Source organism: Diaphorina citri, unplaced genomic scaffold, assembly GCF_000475195.1.
Source record: "Diaphorina citri unplaced genomic scaffold, Diaci psyllid genome assembly version 1.1 scaffold133, whole genome shotgun sequence".
Classification (NCBI taxonomy): Eukaryota; Metazoa; Arthropoda; class Insecta; order Hemiptera; family Psyllidae; genus Diaphorina; species Diaphorina citri.
Genome location: NW_007377570.1, coordinates 153,538 through 174,799, shown reverse-complemented (window position 1 = coordinate 174,799; position 21,262 = coordinate 153,538). Strand labels below are relative to the sequence as shown.

The 21,262-nt window shown below is 36.5% G+C and overlaps 2 protein-coding genes and 1 long non-coding RNA gene across 3 annotated transcripts; 2 read left to right on the top strand and 1 right to left on the bottom strand.

The window, feature by feature from the left end:
* Window positions 1-195: 195 nt before the first annotated feature.
* LOC103525021 (ubiquitin conjugation factor E4 B) lies at window positions 196-6,883 on the bottom strand. Its single transcript, XM_008490069.3, has 10 exons — window positions 6,725-6,883; window positions 6,367-6,481; window positions 6,033-6,153; window positions 5,441-5,595; window positions 4,759-4,923; window positions 4,331-4,456; window positions 3,762-3,965; window positions 3,006-3,206; window positions 811-2,883; window positions 196-480 (listed from the first exon to the last, which is right to left on the bottom strand). The coding sequence occupies exons 2-10, from the start codon at window positions 6,388-6,390 to the stop codon at window positions 409-411; spliced, it is 3,141 nt and encodes a 1,046-aa protein (XP_008488291.1). The 5' UTR covers window positions 6,391-6,481; window positions 6,725-6,883; the 3' UTR covers window positions 196-408.
* Window positions 6,884-7,507: 624 nt separating this feature from the next.
* LOC103525024 (probable ATP-dependent RNA helicase ddx42) lies at window positions 7,508-12,822 on the top strand. The gene is made up of 8 exons (XM_008490071.2): window positions 7,508-7,566; window positions 7,890-8,094; window positions 8,574-8,663; window positions 9,060-9,213; window positions 9,491-9,568; window positions 9,759-9,967; window positions 10,581-10,809; window positions 11,771-12,822. The coding sequence occupies exons 1-8, from the start codon at window positions 7,532-7,534 to the stop codon at window positions 12,241-12,243; spliced, it is 1,473 nt and encodes a 490-aa protein (XP_008488293.1). The 5' UTR covers window positions 7,508-7,531; the 3' UTR covers window positions 12,244-12,822.
* Window positions 12,823-15,135: 2,313 nt separating this feature from the next.
* On the top strand, window positions 15,136-16,805 carry LOC113465603. Its single transcript, XR_003390260.1, has 2 exons — window positions 15,136-16,427; window positions 16,599-16,805. It is a non-coding gene; the product is annotated as an uncharacterized LOC113465603 (long non-coding RNA).
* Window positions 16,806-21,262: the final 4,457 nt, after the last annotated feature.

Genomic DNA, 21,262 nt, shown 5'->3' with positions numbered 1-21,262 from the left:
TGTTAATGATTCATATTTTAATTATACTTAAATAAATTATATTTTAAATTCAAACGTTATATAGATTTTTTTTCAATATTATTTACACAAGACATGTTCATATTACAATGGAGGGTATGGAAATAGAACTATGAGAAAGGAAAAGAAACTTAGGGCTCTTCCTAGCAGAGGTTTAGTACTTGAAATATGAATCCTGAGGGTAAACATTAATCATTGAAACATTATAGCAAGTACATTATGTACCTAGGTACATCAAAAAAAATTATCGTCATTACTACCAGAAAGACAAAAAGGTGGGTGTAATCCATTAAAGACTCATTCCCATTTAATCCAGGAACAAAAATTAGTTCCACTCCATGTTGAAATATTAAATGTAAGTTATTATCATCATCAAAGATTCTTTCTCATCTACTTCTCTATTTTCTCTCGTTTCCACGCCTCAATTTTCTTCTTCAGTTCCTCATTAGGTTTAAGATTATCCTCATATGTTATGCTCTCCCTGTTGCTCTCAATACAGAGGCAATCCTCCACAGTAATAACACAAGGGATCTGGAGAGTGATAGACAAGTAGGAATTGTAACAGTAGCCATCTTGCTAGGACAATCTTACTCACATGTATACTATGCTTTTCTTTTATTCATACCATATATTGTGTTTGTTGTATGGGGAATGAACCACTCCTATTACTACCTCTTACCACTGGTCACCCTCAAGTCAGCATTTAGCATAGAAAAACAATTCCGCTGTCCAGATAAAATTCATCTGGTTCCTAAACTGACAGCAAAGTTGAATTTATATTTTGGGATTATCCTCAAACAAGGGTTGTCTGGAGAATGGATCCGTGGAGGAGTTGAGAAGATGTCGTACAATGACTGATCGGTCCATGACTACACCACTGGGTAAGGTGACTGGATCTTCCATCAAGGTATCCATGAGAGGATCACGGAACTCATCCGGAGCATCATTATAATCAACTTCCTTCTTGATATTCGCCACTGATATTTCATGCGCACGAGATGCTAGGGCGCGGAACTTATCCAGACTTGATGGAAGTAGAATCTGACGTCTCTCCATACGATCTGCTGCATCATCAAACAATTCCTTCCTGAATGATCTCTCATCCTGAGCGATAGCTGCAGCGAACTCGTCACAGTCTAGATGAAGATAAATATCCACCAACTGGTTGAGAAGTCTCCGTGGATCCCAGCCATACTTGTCTGGAGAAGATACCTTCAGATGGTTACACTTGGGACCACACAGTTGTTGAAGATTGAAATTCAACATAGCGCTCAGACGATACACAAGCTCTGGACGTAAGAACGGTTCCTTGATTTCTACTGTTAGATAATGAAACATATCCACTGTTTCTCTACCTAATGTCAGATAGGATCGACATTGCCTTTCATCAGCAGCAAGTTGTCTTTCTCTACTGAGTTGTTGTTCAGCTGGGATAGCAGCATAAGCAGCTTCATCACGCATTAGTTCCTGTGTCTCATGAATACGTTTCAAACTCTCCAAACTTTCATCTAGCAGGAACGTTGTATCATTCATCAACATATTGACAAACTTGACAAACTGATTCCCAGTTTTACTTTCATTGATAAACGCCTGTCTATGAATAGGAGACTCCCACATGCCTTTCAGGATCAAACTGATGTGATAACGAATAGTAAACTTATCATAGAACTCTGAACTTGAACCTGTTGTCTCTACATCCGTGTAGAACTTCATCAGATAGGAAGGAAGAAATTGAGAGGAGAATTTATGAGCCATGATTCTGTCATATAAGTTAGAAGTACGTGTCTGAACATCAGGGTTCGATATGAACAGAACCTCTATAAGTTTGGCCAGAAGATAAGGGTTCTTAATCATTTGTGGCGAGCACATGGTGACCAGTAGCCAAGTGACACATCTATCCTCAACAACATCCTCTATCCCTGGTATATATTGAAGTGCAAACAATAGAAACTCGGCTATATCCTCTACATACCACTCTGGTAATGCTGCAAACTCTGGTCTTACTGTGCTCGGTAGAGGGAGAGTAATGTTGCACAGGTTTTCCTCACCTGTCATGACACGAAGTAGATATTCTGCTACTGACATGTAAAACACTGCACTCTTCTTCATAAGATTTTTATCAAGTAGACCAGCATCTGCACATGCTTTGGAGCGTGATAACTTCTTGATTTGATGTTTCCATCGCTTGAGAAAATCTTTGTTTCTTCTTGCAATCACAGTACCACGCCATGTTTCTTCTGTACTGCTCAACTCATCTACCAACTTCTGTAAATCTCTCAGGGATCTTACTCTCCGTTGATATTTAGCCAGTGCCGGGAGCAGAGAGAGATGGGTACAATGAAGTGTTAGAAACCAACAAGTGGAAGAGAACTTGGGTTCACGCCACGCTGTGCTTGATAAACTTGCTAACCAATCTTCTACTTCTTGCGAGGACATTTTTAGTCGTGTGTCATTCTTAAAGCTAAGCATCTCTGACTTGTTGGGATGGAAGGGGTACATAAGATCCACCTTGAAGAGGTCTATTTTGTCACTGAGAGCTTGAAATACTGCGAGAAGATTCAACATGAATCCATCTCCAGCTAGAGTACTCTCTTCACTCTGTAGCTGAGCTCGCTTCTCATTATGTCCTACCAGTGCTGCGAGATACCCTAGCATGGTCTCTCTGGTAGGGTTATTACGTAGCATGGTGTGACAGATACGATATAAGAATCCACGTGTTAGTTGTAGACCATTCTGTAGAGTTGCTTGTATGGATTTGTTGTTGAGATCTGTGACACTACTGAAGAAATGGTTTCCTACCTTGACATCATCCTCAGCAAACACAGAGATAGAGAAGAAAGGGCCCAGATATGAGGTGACAGCAATCTGGAAATGAGATTACAATAGTATTATTACTTAATTACTACTAAATTTTCTTGATTGAAATGTTTATGACCAGCAGTTTTATGAGTAATATAATACTTGAGATCAATCTCATCCCAGCTTACCTCACGTCCAACAGCCTTAGTGTTGAGCTCTGGCTGGAACTGAACCTGGGACACTAGGGCTGAGCAGACGGGCCATACATTACTTCCAATACGGATCTCCAACAGATCAGTCAAAGCTTCCAGAGGTTTGCTGTAGTCAGGATCAGCTATGGATGCTTCGGTCATTGCTTTGTACACACCTTGTAGAATAGGGGACATCACCTGGCAAAATGAGGTCAGAATCTCATGGGACATCCAGGGGGCAGGCCTCTGTTTCGCCAGAAATGTGTGAAACGGGGCGTGCTTGTCAAAAAGAGAAAGTACCAGATATGTAGATATGTAGTAAAGAAAAGGGTTTTCCAATGGATTTTTTTCTTCTCTCTTTTACAAGTGCCAATTTTTGTCGCTGGTGGGAATTGGACCCTGAGACCTTCAGCATGGAAAGCAAGTACATTACCACTAGGCAAATTATGGGTGCAATAGTCCTACATACTAGACTCTGCACACAGGAATTTCGTCAGAAAAGACCCCCTTTTCAATGTAATGTAGGTAAATCATGCCCCCAAAATTTTGATTGACTGTAGTATAGACGTCTACATACGTTAGGTGGTTAATATGTTGAGAAAATTCCATGATAATATCAAAAAAGTTGATGAAGAAAAAAGAAGTAAACAGAAAAAACATTGCTCAGTCTATAAAAGAAAAATAAGTTATGGAGCTCAAGAAAAAATAGCTTTAGTACAACAGGGAGTTTCTAAAGCACAGACACCACAATACCTGTTTGAAAGTCTCCTCGTCCTCATACAGGGTGCACACAAAGTCACTGAGAAACCCATTGGGTAGTGTCTGGTTGATGAGGGGCTTGACAAGAGGCGAGGACATGGGATCAGAGTTGGTACTTTGCAGAACCAGTATACTGTGCCGAACCAGCTGGGTTCGGACCTCGTACAGGACGTCTTTGAATGGAAATATCGAACATTTCTGAAATGTGCAGTTTTTTAATCAAATATAAATTTTGTTTAATTATTAACCAAAAAAAGCAATTTTAACTGTGTTGGACATAAATGCTTCTCACAAATATCATTCTGCACTCAATTCGCTATTTGCTAAATTTCATGACTTGACTTGAACTAATCTCCAGATTCAGAGTCCACCAAACTATTAACAATATAAATATAACAATTATTCTGATTTCTCTTTGCTTTTTCCTATTACAAAGTCAACATTTTTCACTATCCTCATCAACACCAGTTTGATGATTTTGATCTTTGGTTCTGTCCATTTATTTTACAAGTGGATATTTCATCATTTCCATTGTCCTCTGGCAAGACAATGTGGTACATTACCTTGGGATTATTCCTCTCCTCTTCGAAGACCCGAGCATAGCTTGCAGTATAATGACCCAGAACACAGGTGTTGTTCTTACTCAACAGAATGTCTTGCAATTCTACAAGAGATTGGCTTATAAGATCCTGGAAAGAAAAAGGTAAAATGATATAATTTATTAATAACTTTCGTGCTTATGGCCCTGTTTAAGTAAACAAAAAGTGTAGCTTGAACTCTGGAGGTCCTGAGTACACAAAATGGGGGAATCAATTTCACCATATTCTCAATTGTCCTCAATCTGGAATAGCCAGCAACAAATGATGCCTTAAAGAGTCACTCTCCAAGTACCAATCATGCATAATGTTGCTCCGGTGCAGAAATCCATCAAGAACTGGTGCATTCAATGTGCTATGGCTACTGGCTCAAATACTACTTTGAACTTATTTACCTGATAGGTGATGGTAACTGAATTCTGCTTCAGTTCAGTTAGAACACTGGCTACTTGTGGAAGATAGAGGATTGTATTGGATGCATCTACTTGTGAATAAGTAACGGAGAGAATCTTGCATATTGTGTTCTCAATTATCTGTGGAGTAATTTCCATGGATGGTGCCTGTTGATAAATAATTAATCTCTGTATCAGTTAAGTAGATCTCATTTTGAAACCACCAAAGATATTGGGTAAAATTATAACAATTGCATTGACTTTAATAAGAGGTTCTGAAAAGGAGATTTCAAAGATAAAATTGGCTACTATCCTATTATGTAAATATTTCATATGCCCAGTTTTCACTTTGAAGAATTTTCCATAGAACATTATTGATAAATAATTAATCTCTGTATCAGTTAAGTAGATCTCATTTTGAAACCACCAAAGATATTGGGTAAAATTATAACAATTGCATTGGCTTTAATAAGAGGTTCTGAAAAGGAGATTTCAAAGATAAAATTGGCTATTATCCTATTATGTAGATATTTCATATGCCTAGTTTTCACTTTGAATAATTTTCCATAGAACATTTATAAAACTGGTCCTCTGGCCTCATCTTCTTGGGAAGAGGATAAATAGGTAAATTAAAATTTTGTATTACCTCCTCATATAGCCTGTTTTTTATTAATTAGAATCTTACCTTCACAATTTTGATTTCTCTCACAGGTTCAATCTCGACTTCCATGGGCTCCCCATGGGCTTGAGGTTTCTCTGATATTTTTATAACAGACTTGTCTATTTCCATTGGACTGGTGCCTAGGTTCACTTTCTGTCCTATGCTTCCAATCATGTCATCTGAGGAAATAAATTTTCTAGATTTTATCTGAGTGATAGGAAGGAATATTCCAAGTAGGTACTAGACACTCTACATGTGAAAATCAACAGATATCCCTCAATATCCCCCAATTTTTTTTTTTTTTTTTTTTTTTTTTTGCTTGGCATACCTAAGGTACGTAGTGAAGTATCTAAAGAACTCCTTATAAATGAATAGCAATCGCTTAGGTGTTATGCACACTAATGGATGTATTTGGCTGTAAGTCATAAGTTAACCCAGACACTGGTGAAACCAAGTTTCATGAAGCTCACTGAGCAATGACAGATGAAATACATTTCTCAAAATATGCTCCAGTGTGCACTGCACCTTACTTTTATTCAGGTTGGTCTTTTAGAATAGAAGATCCTCACATTACTCCCAAAGAAAATTGCTAAGTGATAAACAAAAATTGTAATACCTCTACCACTAGGAGAATTGAATAGAATGCTGGATCCTATCATGTCTTGAGCACTGTTTGATGAGTCATTCCTGGCTGAATTGGCAATGGCACCAAGTTTGGCCAGGCGACGTTGTCGAATCTGAAATTATACAAAGATTCCAATAGGTTTAAATTCCTGACTTTACATCATTGATGAGATCCCAATCAAAATGCATCTGTTTATGAAGTCTGGAGAGTGAGAACATCTTTGTGGAATAGGTGGTGCTTCTACCAAAATATATCAGATGCCAGTCATGATGCTTCAAGGTTCATGGAAGCCCATTTAGCTCTAAATTTAATTTTGTTTACATACCTCATCTGGTGTGAGCTCACTCATTCTGGAAGTCTGTTTATTTTCTGTTCACAAAGAGATCAAAGTGCAATTCATCCTCTGAGGTCCCAACACAATGATACAACGAAACTTTGATCTGAAATGTAAAAACAATCACAATGGAATAAGTGGTACCCAGGTACCCAGGGTTTGATTAACTCTTCTTTATGATTAAATGTATATTCTTACAAGCTTTCGGAAGTCGAATTGTTGAAATGACGTAAATACAAATTACTACAGAACAGCTGACAAAGAAAGGGTACATTCTTTATCTGTTACAATGGTAGATTTTTCACTATCTTCAAACCTAAAATTTATTGCATTCTAGTAGTCGACTTACGTGAATTTCCTGTTTTCCAGAACTTTAGTCACTTGAAAAATGAAGATTTCACTAAAAGAATTAACTTAAAACTTTAAAATTCTACTTAATTTCCTTTATTCATTCCTTTACTTATCGAAATACGAAATCAGAATGAACTAATGAAGATGGAAGAATCAAAATTTTTCATTTCATTTCTTTATGTTGAGAGAAGTTAGCGCTTAGATTGCAGAACCACAGCAACTTTTCACTGTACGCATTGAGTGGTTCCCAAATTTTTTCCGGCTTCACTCTTTAAATCCATTGTCTACGTTTCTACGTATCACGTACCTCTTTGTGTTATCATCAACGGATCAACGCCGGACGCCCGGACTCCGCCGGAGTGACTGGCTGACTGGAGAGAGTTTTACAAATTTACAGCTTTGGAGTGAGGGAACATCCAAGGAAGTTACCAAAATACTTGCTTCATACTTCATAGAGTTCATAGCTTCCTTTTAACACAATAGATTGTGATGAGAAACAAGAACTTGTCAAGGAAGCAAGACAATTTAGTGAGTGCCGCTCTGCAATCTGTCTTGTGAACCAACCGTCTGAGTGTCTAGTGAACCTACTTTCCTGCAAATGCCAAAGTCTCTTTAGTGCTAGAAGAGAATATTTCTATGTTCCCTACAGTAGCTACAGTGTATGGTTTGCGGTAAGTTGCAATCCCTATATACTCAAGAAATGACATGAAATTGGCAACATTGTTCGTCTTAAGTTAAACTTAAGTTTATCTTTAGATTTCATACATACGACGGTGTCTCTTTAGTGCTAGAAGAGAATATTTCTATGTTCCCTACAGTAGCTACAGTGTATGGTTTGCGGTAAGTTGCAATCCCTATATATAATCCTGAACCAAGATAAAAATGGACATCCCGTATTTTTTGAGAAAATAAAATGGGTAATTATGCAGAAGTCACGTCCGTGGAAAAGAAAAGCTTCTTTTTGTATTTAACCTAACCCTTTAATAACACTAATCACTGCTCTAATTGTGAAAGCACCTTTTGTGTTTAACCTAACCGTATAATAACTTTGGTCATTGCTCATTTGTGACAACTCCTTTTTGTAGCACTTTTCCATTGACACAACAGACAAAGTACCTAAGCTTTTGATGTTCTGGCCTTAACAATATTTCAATCTTTTACAGGGTTGATCAAGCTAATCCAGGATTTGTTGCTACATTAGCACTAGATCAGAACAGCCTCACAACACCTCCAGTGTGCCCTACTCATCCTGTATCTCAATCTAATCAGAAACCAATTCAGAAAATCATTTCCAATATGCAGGCTTCAGATCCAGTGACTCAAGCTGTTATTGATAATGTAGCCGGAAAACTACCTTTGAAGAAAAAAGTAATTAGTTAATTCATTTAAATTTACACTTACTTTATTTACAGTACCTACCTATCAGTTAAGAGTTAGGACTTAAAAATCTTCTATGCTATGCAAACAGAAAACAGATACTGTATTCCCAAGTACAATAAGATATTTACCTACTTCCTGATTTATCAGATTTCTCCCCTCATAATGGCAATTTGCATGCTGTCCAAAATGACTTACTAGTAGACAAGTAATAATTTAAGAGTTAGGACTTAAAAATCTTCTATGCTATGCAAACAGAAAACAGATACTGTATTCCCAAGTACAATAAGATATTTACCTACTTACTGATTTATCAGATTTCTCCCCTCATAATGGCAATTCGCATGCTGTCCAAAATGACTTACTAGTACACAAGAGTTAACACATGAGTCCTATGAACTATGAAGAAATCTCACTATGATTTAAATGTACCATTCTAAAATTTACTTTGTGATTATTTTTGTTTTCAGCCTGTTAGGTGTGAGGTTTGTGATTTGGAGCTCAGTGGCCCATCAGTCTATGAAACACACATCACAGGAGCCAAACATAAAAAACGATTGGTAAGTATCTACCTTGCAATATTGGGGATGTTTAAAGTAGAAAATATAGGACATGAGAAATAAGTTAACAACTAGTTTTGAAATAATTCTTGCTATTTAAAACCTTGATGATGATAACTCTCCTAGTCTCAATATTTTTTTGTATTTTGAAATTATTTGCTAGTTCTTGCCATTCTATTAAGTGCTCTCGATCCCTTTATATCATTCTAAGATCTACTGTTATGTTGAATTTATTATTTTTTTTTACCTAGTTTTGGATGTGTGTGTGTGTGTTTTTTTTCTATTATTTTTCTTCTTTATGCATCTGTACTTGCTCAGATTTCAAAGTCTATGGTAACATGACAGTGTAGATCAGGGACCTTCCTGCTATAACCTGCATTTGCTTCATATTTTCAGGCTATATCTCAATCTCAAGGGAATGCTCCAGTTAACACCAGTAGGTTTTCCAGTGGTCCTGCGAGTTCTGGAGATGGGAAACAGAAATTATTCTCTTGTCCAGTTTGCACTGTCACTGTTAACTCAATAGAACAGCTTGAAATACACAAGTCAGGTACTTATGTCCATTCCTTAAATATTATTTTACTTCTTCAATCTAAAAGGTCTTAGACAGATATAATTATTTGTTTTGTATAGTTTGATGTTTAAAAAGAGAGAGAGAGAGAGAGAGAGAGAGAGAGGGAGGGAGGGAGGGGGGGTTTTTTTTTTTAAAAAAAAAAAAAAAAAAAAAAAAAAAAAAAAGAGAGAGAGAGAGAGAGAGAGAGGAAGAAAGAGTAAATAATTCAACAACATTGAAAGATTTTCCAATGATTGATTTATTTCTATTACAGGCAAACAACACAAGAGGAAGGTGGCACTAGCAGAAGCTAAGGCAAAGAACCCTACTGAACCAAATGCTTCAACAACAGGTATGCATGTGGATTTTACTTGAGTCTGTCTTCTGTCAAATAGAGAAAGAAAATGTTTCAAAAATAAATAGCACGATTTTTTTAATGCTTTTATGGCAGGATTCTCACTTGAATTCTTAAGTAAAAGTTTTTATTTTTAATGTTGAAAAAAATTAATAAATCAACGAATGTATGTTTGTTGTTATTACAGATGCAAGCAATCCCACTAATGCCTCCACAGAGTCCACCAACCCAACAACTACCTCTGATACCACCACGACCACAACCCCCACCCCCGCCCCTGCCAAACCAGAACCTCCTCTTCCTCAGGGAGTGACGAAGAAAATCGAAGGCAACACAACTATCTACACATGTACACTGTGTGACAAGTGGAGTGTGTCAATGGACCAACTTAACACAGTGAGTCATTGAGGACATATTACTACTTATTAAGCTCAACTCATTCACTATTACTACCTATTTAGTGAACTGCCTAACACAGCTGTTCCCAAACTTTTTTTCTTCTATGCAGCCTTTTTTTTTTTTTTTTAATTGTGAACTCTCCGCGACCCTTTAACTATATTTTATGTGATCTTCTCGAGGGTCTCGAAGTCCTTCAAGATCAACTGTCTTCTTACAAGAGAACTTGTCCCAATATCTCTGTTTTATGATTAGATATACGGCCTCCGACTGTTTTGTTTTCATTCTAACCTCCTAAATGAAATGTGAGAAGGTATCATTAGTAAGAAAAATAGATAAAATAGAACGTTTGCCCTTTTTGTTCGATATCTCGGTTAGGGAGCATTTTAGGGCAAATGTTAGAGTAAAAAAGTCTTGTATTGACCTCCTGGATCTACCTCCTGGTTTGAATATTCTAAAAAAAAATTCCGACCACCCTGTATAGGCCGGGCGGTGCTTCGAACTCTTGACGTTCGCGCGCCTCCCGGCATGCTTGATACCACCTTTAGAGGAAGTCAAGTCCTCTTTGTCGTAATTAACAGTATTGTTTCATGAATCACTTTTCATTTCTCAGCATCTCACCTCCAAGAAACACAAGGGCAAAGAGCGTGGTTTGTTTGGCCAGAGGTTCGCGCCGTATGATAAAAAGAAGCGAGTAGCTAAGGCCACATTCAGTTCTTTCCGTAGCGGAGGTGTTCTTGGTGTAGAGAAGAAACCAGCCGTGGTGTATCCGTCTTATAACGCCAACATGCCCAACTACTCCGACTTTGGATTCAGCTCGAAAACAGCCCAGAAGGGCACATGTAAGTCCTATTCCTATTGCAGAATGTTTTTCTTTAGACTTAGAAGTTTGTGTAGTGTGCCAACTTGCCAAGGCAATGCATTCATGAGGGGACTTTCAAATCAGTAAGTTTCACAACATAAATATGAATAGGTAGTATGCATAAAACATTATTTTTTCCCTTTTTTATGCTCGTCAAAAAAAAATAAAAAAATAAAATAAATAAAATAAAAAATAAGTAAATAAAAATCTGGTGTGAACATCACACGACTTTCCTTATCCTATTGAATGATGCTTATTTAAGTGTTCTTTTACCCTAACTTTTACAATATCTAACCGTTTAGTCGGTATAGCTGAAAACCGCCAAAAAACGGTCGAAATCTGTCCAAAAGCGGTCAAAATAGCGCCAACCGCAGCAACCATCTCAACCAAACGTTTTGTGTTGCATCCTTGTCACATTTGTGAACTACATACCAAATTTCAAGTCTCTAGCTTATCCCGTTTCTCAACCAAACGTTTTTTGTGTTACATCCTTGTCACATTTGTGAACTACATACCAAATTTCAAGTCTCTAGCTTATACCGTTCCCGAGATATTTTTAAAATACACCGAAAACCGCCAAAAAGCGCTAAAGTGCCACCAACCGTCCGGTCTTAACCAAAAGTTTCGTGTCGCATCCTTGTCACATTTGACAGCTACATACCAAATTTCAAGTCTCTAGCTCTCAGCGTTCTCGAGATATTTTGTTTACAGACAGACAGACAGACACACACTGACTAATGGCTGAAACTTTGGATTTATTCTCTAGGGACTAAAACGTGTTTTGGCACTAAAAATTGACCATCGAAAATTTGACCCGATTGCTTTACTGTCCTTCCTGTAGGATAAGGAAAGTAAAAAGATGTACATACTTCCTGTAGATCATTTAGTGTAATGGAATGATATGTCTCTTTTATTTACAGCTGTGTCTCTTTTATTTACAGCTGTGAACACTGGCGGATACAGCAACAACTACAACAGCAGTAAGAACAATTACAACGCCTATAATGCCATCGGTTACAACTATAAACAAAAACAATATAACAATAACCAAAGTAACAATTACAACAATTACGCCAATGACACCAGCAATTACAACAATGTCAGTGACTATAACACAAACACCTATGAGAGCAGTTATAACAACGGTCACTCGTATAATCGCTATGAAGATAGTAGCTTTAGTATATTCAATGATCAGACTTGTGGTACTACTGATCAGTACGGTAGTATGACGTATCCTCAGGGAGGCAAAAGGTGGAAGGAAGGTGGCTTCGCCTTGTTTGCCAATAAGAACACGGGTGCGTATAACTATGACAAAATAACGCCGTCGAAAGCCAAGAACTATTTCAATACCACTCAGCATCAAGCAGCGTACCAAACGCAAGAAGTGTATTATCAACATTTGTTGGAATAAGGTTCTGCGTGAAGAACAATAGATATGGCCATAAAAATAAACTCCATACATCTACCTATCTACTTACTAATAGAGTCAAGTGGAAGGTAACACCTAACTCTCAGAGTTCTATTAAGTGGTCTTTTTCTCAAATAAATAAGGAAATTCCCTGCCTTGACGGGCATTGAATCCGCGCCCTCCTGTTAATCAGGCGAACTGGTGATGTTATATATTAACCCATCTCAATCAGGAATAGTTGTGTTTCTTCTTCTGAGAGACATACTACAGGATGGGCACGCTGACACAGACCCATGAAGTCTCAATGTAGTAGGTAGCTACTTTATCAAATATACATAATTGAATATGTAGATATTATTTATTGTTTTATTTCAACTCTTAAAGAGATGTAAATATGAATTTTGTCCAGGGCTTCGAAATTATTACAATTGGAGTGTGTAGTCTTATTCGATGATGAATATGTAGGAAAGAGAATGGAGAGTTTAAATAAAGGGAATCAAACGAGGAGGGGTTGGTCGAAAATAAGATGGAGAGATAAAGTGAAAGGAGAAAAGAGGAAGCGATGGATAGTGTAGAGGACGGAAATGCCGACCCCAAATAGAATTAAGAAAAGGTAGAGTAAAAGAGGAAAACTCAGCAGTAGATTTATCTTAATCTTAATCCAAAATTTGAAATCGCATCGACGAGGTGAAGAGGTGAATCTGTGTTGTCGAGGCAGTGTTCGGTTTCAGTCGACGTTGATTGACCATCGATCGATGGCGTTGACTATGTGTGGACTTAGCTTCAAAAGATCAGATCGAACAATATCAGATGAAAAAATCGTGTGTACCAGGCTTTAAGCACTCTGCTTCATAGGTCAGACACATAGCAAGCTCCCAAACCACTTGACATTGACCGTGTTATGTCCGAGGCAAAACCTAAATACTAAGGCACAGACAGACTACTGTGTAAATTTTAACAGCACTGTAGCGAAGGTTGAGTCTCAAATTCACAGATTCCCATTTGCTTCCGTGTTGTTTTTCTCATTTTAAATACCGTGTCATCATCTTTTGATTTTATCACCTGACATTGTACGATATCTCGAATACAATTTGATTTTAAAAATATGTAGGAAGACAATACATAGGTACTTGTAACTCCATGTTTGTATAAAAAGATGTAGATTGTATAATGTTAACATTTGTGAGTCGTCCATAAGTGAAATCAGTGCAAAAATATATTCAATTTCTTTTCTGTCAGAATTTATTTATCCTAATTTTGTTTATTTTACGAGTTACACTGAACAATTTTATTTGACTAGTTGTTATTTGGACTTTTAAACGGATTTGAACAGACAACAAATACCTACATACCTGGCTTTTTTCCAAGCAAGGAAATTCCGAGAATTCGATCTCTTATTTTGGCCAAAATTTAACTATTTCAAACTGTCAATCCCCATTCCCCAATCAACGCAACGTTGAATTTACTTCAAACTTTTGAATATATTTCGGTATAATTTTCGTTTCTATCGAAGGAAAAGCCGGTGGACAGACTACCTCTGTAGTCTGTCAAGTTCATGGTCTAATGCTAGTTTCAATACCATCTTAAAATATATATATCATTAACATCAGGAGGTACAGGGGATATAGGTTGCTCTTTGATAGTCTGCTTTGGTATGACATGCTCTTGGTTATTAGCAAACTTAACTTACCTTCTTAACAATGTGTACTTATATGTGAAGTCCTAGACAGGGTGAGATAAGTGTTCATACTCATTTACCCATTATGTACGTACCTACGTATTTACCTCTATGTTCTCTATAGATACTTAGGTAGTTTTCCCCATAGCATCTAAAACCTGAACTAGAGGATTGTAGTTAATTTGGTTTTGACTGTTTTAAAAAATATCTCATGTTAAAAAATAATTTCCATAAAACTCTATAGATCTGAAATTTCACATTAAATTTCTGAACCGTATAGGGACTATTCTCAAAATTCTTTCTTTGTACCCACATACTCGCACAGGCAATAAATTTACTGGTCCAAAAACAGGCATTGTGATAAAAAGGTATACCTACAAGCTACAAGGGTCATAAATGCGGTAATTTATCTATTGCCGTGTTCAAAAGTTCGTGACCAAAATTGGACCTGGGAAACTAAATTTCAAGGATCGACGTGTCTCGATTCAAGGAACTCAAAATTTCATCAAAATCGGACCAGGCAATCGCGACTTATAGCGGAACAAACACATAAACAAACATCTAAACCAAATGCAAAACGTTCGATTTGAAACATAGACCTTCCCTCTTGTGGCATCAATAACCGTTCCCAAATAACTGGTGGTTCAGTGAACTGCAGAACTTTCCAAGACACTAACCCCCAAGGCCCAGAACATAATAGGCGAACCTGTGTTGGCCAAATTTGAAGTCACTAATGTTTTCTCTTATGATTTCAGTTTGCTCAGACGACATTCTTCTTCGTCAGTGTGTTGGTAGACTTGATTCGGATCACCAAAGCCTTTCCCAAGGTTGCGGACAAATTACAAAGACTGAATTCCTATTTCCTCTTCTCTATAGTCATTCCCCTGAGTTGTGTAAGTGATAAGACTGATAAGTATACTCATACATTTATTACTCTTATGAGAAGTCGGCGCATCTCTCTCTTTACGGTTCAGTTTGAGGCCATTTCGTAAATGCAATTTCGTCTGCGAATCAAAAACCTCCAATATAAACCACACTTATAAATCGGTTGGGTGGAAGAGCTCATTATCTGAGAATATTGTCACTAAAGCCATAAAAGTCTCGGGTACTTACAGACAGATCGTAAATTCCAGACCAGGGACGAAAGATGCATACCAGGGTAACGGTATTTGTGCCGAACCTGCCTTGGTGGTGTAGAAGAGTACCTACGTAAAACAGAAGAGTACCTGCAATACGTGTACCACTATTATAAGTAATGCTACCACACATCGTGTAAGTGTCCTATTAGTTTATTTGGGGCTTTTTTATGGCGTAAATTTCGGGTCTTTGGTGTTTTTTCATGATAATCATGAAGAACTATTATTGCCATTTTGTATTTGTTCTGTAAATCTATAATATGGAATAGAAAAAATTATCGAACCTTATTGCATGTTTTGAGGTTTTCATGGATAGGTAGATATTAGGTACCTATATGAACTATTATTAGTATTTTTAAAACCCGAACCATTGCGTCGGGGCTTGAACCTTAACCCTTAAAGGTTTAAGGCAGTATTATACCCAAGTCATTTGGGTAGGAAGATTTTAGGAATTAAATAGGTAAAATAAAGGAATCTGAACCGCATTTTGCATGAAAGCTTAGGCCATCGGGCAGGGAAAAGTTTCCGACTTCTAGGTCATTCAGACGGTTAGTGTTTCGGATAGCTTGCATGAAGGGCATTTAAATTTAACTCAGTTTAAACAAAGCTTATCTAAAGTAGCCTCTACACACTGATTAGGTGAAGTCGATCGAAAACACCTGAAACATCCTTGGATATGACATGAGGTGTATTTTTCTTCCCTGGTTTCCTTAATTTGAGCGTAATAGCATAAGCACACTGGCTGCCACGGGAAGCTTATGTATTTTAAATAGTTATCTGAAAGAGGGGCTTCTGAGCGAAATATTATTTGACGAAAATTTTAAGAATTAAAGAGTCGGTCTCTCATTTAAGGGAGATCTAAATGTTTTCATATATGGGGGCCTGTGGGTAAACACCATAGAATATGCTTTGGCAGGCAAGGTGTTGAAGTTGAAAATTCAGATCTTCCTTGTCGGAACTAGAATTAGTTTCGAAAGGAAAATAAAATACACCTCTACTTTACGTATAAGTTCATCGCTTGTAGTGTAGATGCACTTTAAGGCTAGGGACCTTTTGGAGACAGAAAAGGGGTAGTTTTTTTTCTATTAAGAATTCAATTGTTGGTGTTTCATTTCTTTTTAAATCCACATTCTTGTGTATTTTAACTTAATACAGCCCGTTGTAAATAATTTAATACGTTTACTAATTCAAATTTCCTTTTCACATTTCAGGCCAACCAGAGAAGAAATCCAAGAAAAAGAAGAAGTAGAAAGCCCGGGACAACAAGATTGGATTCAAGAAAATATCGCACCAATATGTTTGTTTATGTTTTTCCTATACTTGGTTAAGTGCTATAAGTATTGACATTATACAATATACATTATATGGGATAGGTTCAGTGGCGTAGCGTGTATGTATGGCGTGTATGGCGGCCATACAACTCTAAAGGTCACTCTAATGCCCATAAATATTAATGGCATGTACTGTGATGGGACTTGGTAGACCTGTGCATGAGCCCAACACGCCCTACACTTGAATTTAGACCACGCTACGCCACTGGATAGGTTACATCTTTAAATGGGGTAGAATTGATAGTAGTAACCTGTATGCCTATCAAATACACTCTGTTGGTTCTAGGTTCCTTCATTTCTCTTGTTAGTATTAAGTTAGTGCTCCTTCTAAGTAAACTACACGAAGGTGAAATTTTGTTGAAGCTACAAAGGCTTTTCCAGATACCTATCCACCTTGAATTATAAGGAAATAAATTGCCGTTAAAGGGACTCGACTCCAGTCCTTGGACTTTGAGCGCTTTGACTTGAACTTTTTGAACTCCAAAAATAACTAAGCTAAATCAACTGCCATGCAAAATTTATATGTATGTACCGTGTACCTAATCGAAATGTAGGATTCTTTTTGCACATGGAAAACCGAAAACGACCTTGCAAGACTCTTTTGGAAGACACGAGGATTATTGTAGGTACATATTTTATACTTCTAATAATACAAACACTTTGAGGCTAAATGTGGGTTATGGGTTTTTTCCTCTCTTCACGAAGAATAATATTAATCTTCCACCCTTAGCCTCATTTTGTGGAAAATTGAAAAAATGTGAAAGGGAATTTAATTAAATTTGAAAATGAAGTGAAAGGACTCTTTCGAAAAACTAATATGGTGAGACAGGGATAACTATTATAACTAATAATAATTAAATAATTATTTGAGCGGTAGGCCAAGGTCTAGTACTCCAGTTAGCTCATAATTACTTACAATAACTATAGCTAATTATTCTAATTTTATCATGATAAAATTACGTATTCATATGTACCTATTCATATTAATTTATTCTGTACGTACCCTGATGATGAATGTTCTAAAGTCCCCAATAATCAATTTCTTCTCAGTCTCATTTTGAGCTAGACCTTGAATGTTGTCTTTTAAGAATTTATTGAGTTTTGCAGATATATTTTATCAAACCTTATCAATATTTGGTGGATTGAAATGTACGATATCTACAAAACGTACTTTACGTACCTATCGTATGTACAAACCTATGTACCTAGACCTACATACGAGTGAATAAAAATGAACAAATGCTCAAGTTGGTACCTACGTGAGGTACAAGCCTGATTGCATAGTTATGTACAATTCACATTCTTAAAGGAATACGAGGTAAAATCTATGCATGTGTATTCCTATAGGAATGAAAGGAACCTGGCTTATAAGTTATTCTAAATTAATAGGTGTAGATAATGGATGATTTCTTCATTCTTTTTTATTAATTTTCATTAATTCAGTTTACGTTGTTTTTGGTTAAAAATAGCTTTTCATTTACTAGTCTTCCAGTTTTTATACCTAGATACCGGTAATTTGGATCGTACTGGGTAGGGTCTAATTGCTGCCTACCTACCCACTTAAGTACCTAGGCATTAGGCAGAGATCTGTAGCTATTAATAAAGTTCAGGGTTACATGTATGAAAACTATGAAGAGGCTACTCAGAAACATCAGTAATTGTATAGATTTACATCTCATAAATTTTCCATCGTTTTTATTAAATCTGTCTTTAATTAATTTGTAGTTAAGTATAGTTGTTTTCCTTAACCTAGGCCTAGAGTCGTACGCAGTACTTAAGCCGAACACCAAACCTGTTGGATCACTCCTAGTGTTTCACACAAGCTCAAGGTTTGACCACGACCAGAGTCTCCTTATACAACCTCCATTTTTTTTATTTTATTTTTTTTTTAATGTGTAAAAATTTTGAAATTTTTGTTAAAAAAATGTTAAATTAAAATAAATAATAATGGAATATTCTATTGTCTCCCAAAATGTACATCAAGTTTCAAGTCCATCTGCTCCAGGTCCAAGTCAACCGGCCCCAAAAGTGCCTCGAAAGTTAGTTTTGCTAGATTTGGCTCATACTAACACGATCTTAAATTGGCCAGCGGCGCGGCAATAGAACGTTCAATGCACCAGTTCCCAAAACTAAAGTTAACATTGCGCGTGGTTGTTGTCTGGATGGGTGACCGTCTGGGCTATTGCGTTCTGTGGGCTTTTCCTGGCCCCACTCAGTCTGGGTAATTTTAGTGTGATTAGGCCGGTAGCTTGCCACCGAATGGAGATTAAAATCCTTGTCACTGAAAACCTTTTCATTTATATTTATACAGTGACGTTAATCCTTTTTTTTATTTATTTATTTTTCAAGTGCCTATTCAAGTAATGATTATTGATCTCGAGCTAGTTTCTTTTATCCACTATTTCGCATGACCATTTTTTGTCTGTTTTGGTTTCAGAATGCTGAAGCTAGGGTTCCACATAGCAGTCTCCTGCTATCAGGTGTTCGTGCTGTATTGTCTCTCGCAGATAAGATTCCAAGTAAACGATGACCCCTTGATCAAAGCCATCCAGAAGCTACACTTGAGATTTCTGACCAACTGGAACTTCGTGAGTTATTAATTTTTTGTGACGAAAGGCAATCCTTAAAGGATCCTTTAACGCAGATAAGATTCCAAGTAAACGATGACCCCTTGATCAAAGCCATCCAGAAGCTACACTTGAGATTTCTGACCAACTGGAACTTCGTAAGTTATTAATTTTTTGTGTCGAAAGGCAATCCTTAAAGGATCCTTTAGGGATTGTCTTTCCGATCCTTTTAGGATAAGGAACACGGTTAGACCAGTGGTAACGCGCTCGCTTGCTTGCCGATCCTTTTACGAAAAAACCTTTTCTTTTCTGAAATAAATGAGAGAAAACGATGTTTTTTCATATCCTCTTTCTACTGGTATCAATATCTCGATTTTGAAGGGGGGAAAATTCTGAAAATACCTACCTACTCGTAAATGACTGATTCAACTATACAAACTGTTTCCTGTTTTCCGCCGGTTGGTATGACTACTATGTCCACTTGATGTGTCTATAATTGATTATGTTTTCGGTAGAACACGTTAATGATTACTTTTAATTTTCAAATATTTTCAATGTCATTGTAGATGTAGATAATGAGTCGTAGGTACCTAGGTATATTTTCCCTGCACGACACGAGTATACAAACTGTAGGTATCTATTGTAGGTAATTTTTCATCTAATTAGTAATTAGATACCAAAGAGGAGGAGCATTATGGGTTCAGACAGCTAAAATTATCTCCTGTTAGGCTAATATTACCGTCCGAATAGTCCCATATAGTAATTCGTGGGTAATTTATGTTCCCAATTAACTGGTGGTTCAGTGAACTGCAGAACTTTCCAAGACACTAACCCCCAAGGCCCAGAACAAATATAGGCGAACCTGTGTTGGCCAAATTTGATCAAAATTGAAGTCACTAATGTTTTCTCTTATGATTTCAGTTTGCCCCTAAACGATTCTCAGAAAATAGAGTTATTTTAAGTGCTAACCGATATTATGTTCGATATTACGATTTTTCTTACGATCAGATCATGTCCACACACACGATTTATCGTACAGGAAAATCGCAGCGTGTGGTTTTAGCTTTTTGTTTTGGAGGAGGTACGTATGTTTGTATACGATAAGACGCCATATTTGTTGTATAAAATTTCCCTTTTGTAAAGGTGAAGAGAAGCTCTGTTGAAACTTGGTCTGTTACTAATAATTTTCTACTAAAACCATTTTCTTTTTTAATTAAAATATGGTTTGTGTTCCGGAAAAGGGTTTTATAAACACCATTCTTTTAATTTAATCTATTTGTCCTTAATTATTTGTTTTTGTTTGTACATACCACGAATATTTTTCAATACCACATTTTTATATTTTGCTGTAGCAAAATACTTGTGGTACGTACCCACTCAAGTCACGTGTACCTATTTATAGATTTGGTTTAGATTCTAGTCACTTTAAATGTGTAGTTACCACAAAATAAAAACAAACCAAATATTTTGACACTGACTCCAATGTCTGGTACCATGACAATAATTCACATTATCAGGGAATATGTTTTAATTTTAACGAAAAATCTAGGGATCTTTTAGATCATAAGTTGATATTCTAATTTACTGTAAGTACCTATCTTTACAGATATTTATCAAGGGGGATAGTATTGTTACTATCCGCGACCATACTATTAGAATTTAAGATAAGTGCAACCTAGTTTTCATTTAATTTTATTTATTTTATGTTGGTTTTTTTATTGTTAATTTATTTGGTAGGAAAATAAAATTGAATCTCAACAAAATCGCTTTTGTTACTATTTGATTTCCATCTTCAAAGAAAAAATCCTCTTGTGGTATCAATAACCATAACCACCAAGCGTGAAATAAATAGATCATGGATGAATTTTGTATTCTATTTATTTCTTTACCAACTTTACCTTAGAAATAAGGAAAGTAAAAAGAACGAACCAATATTTGTAGTCTTCAAATGGCAGTTCTTACGAATAAAGAGTACCTTTTTCAAAATCGGGAAATGGTTGGAAATATCCGTTTTGGGATCCCCTGATGTCAAAAAAGTGGTTTTTAGCCCATGGTCTGTACGTACTACAGGTTTAAATGGGAAAAATTAGAAAGTTGTGAACAAAATATCTCAAGAACGGTTTGTCATAGAGCGATGAAATGAAATTTGTTAGAAATTTGGTAATTTTTGGACACTTTTAAATAGTCTCTCATTACATGGGGAGTATTTTAAGATAGGAAATTTTCGACCAAAAATTGGCCGCCGTAGGCGGCTCATTCTCGGGACTTGGAAAAATTTTCATTTTATTATTATTATTATTATTTTCCAAA

What these genes read in the sequence shown, in the direction of transcription:
- LOC103525021 (XM_008490069.3), bottom strand. Translation starts at nt 6,390, where the DNA reads ATGAGTGAGCTCACACCAGATGAG. An exon ending in GAGAAATCAAAATTGTGAAG is followed by an intron (nt 4,924 to 5,440) that starts GTAAGATTCTAA and finishes ATTTATCAACAG; the next exon opens with GCACCATCCATGGAAATTAC. An exon ending in CTAAGGCTGTTGGACGTGAG is followed by an intron (nt 2,884 to 3,005) that starts GTAAGCTGGGAT and finishes TCTCATTTCCAG; the next exon opens with ATTGCTGTCACCTCATATCT.
- LOC103525024 (XM_008490071.2), top strand. Translation starts at nt 7,532, where the DNA reads ATGTTCCCTACAGTAGCTACAGTGTATGGTTTGCG. An exon ending in AACTACCTTTGAAGAAAAAA is followed by an intron (nt 8,095 to 8,573) that starts GTAATTAGTTAA and finishes TTTTGTTTTCAG; the next exon opens with CCTGTTAGGTGTGAGGTTTG. An exon ending in GCTTGAAATACACAAGTCAG is followed by an intron (nt 9,214 to 9,490) that starts GTACTTATGTCC and finishes TTTCTATTACAG; the next exon opens with GCAAACAACACAAGAGGAAG.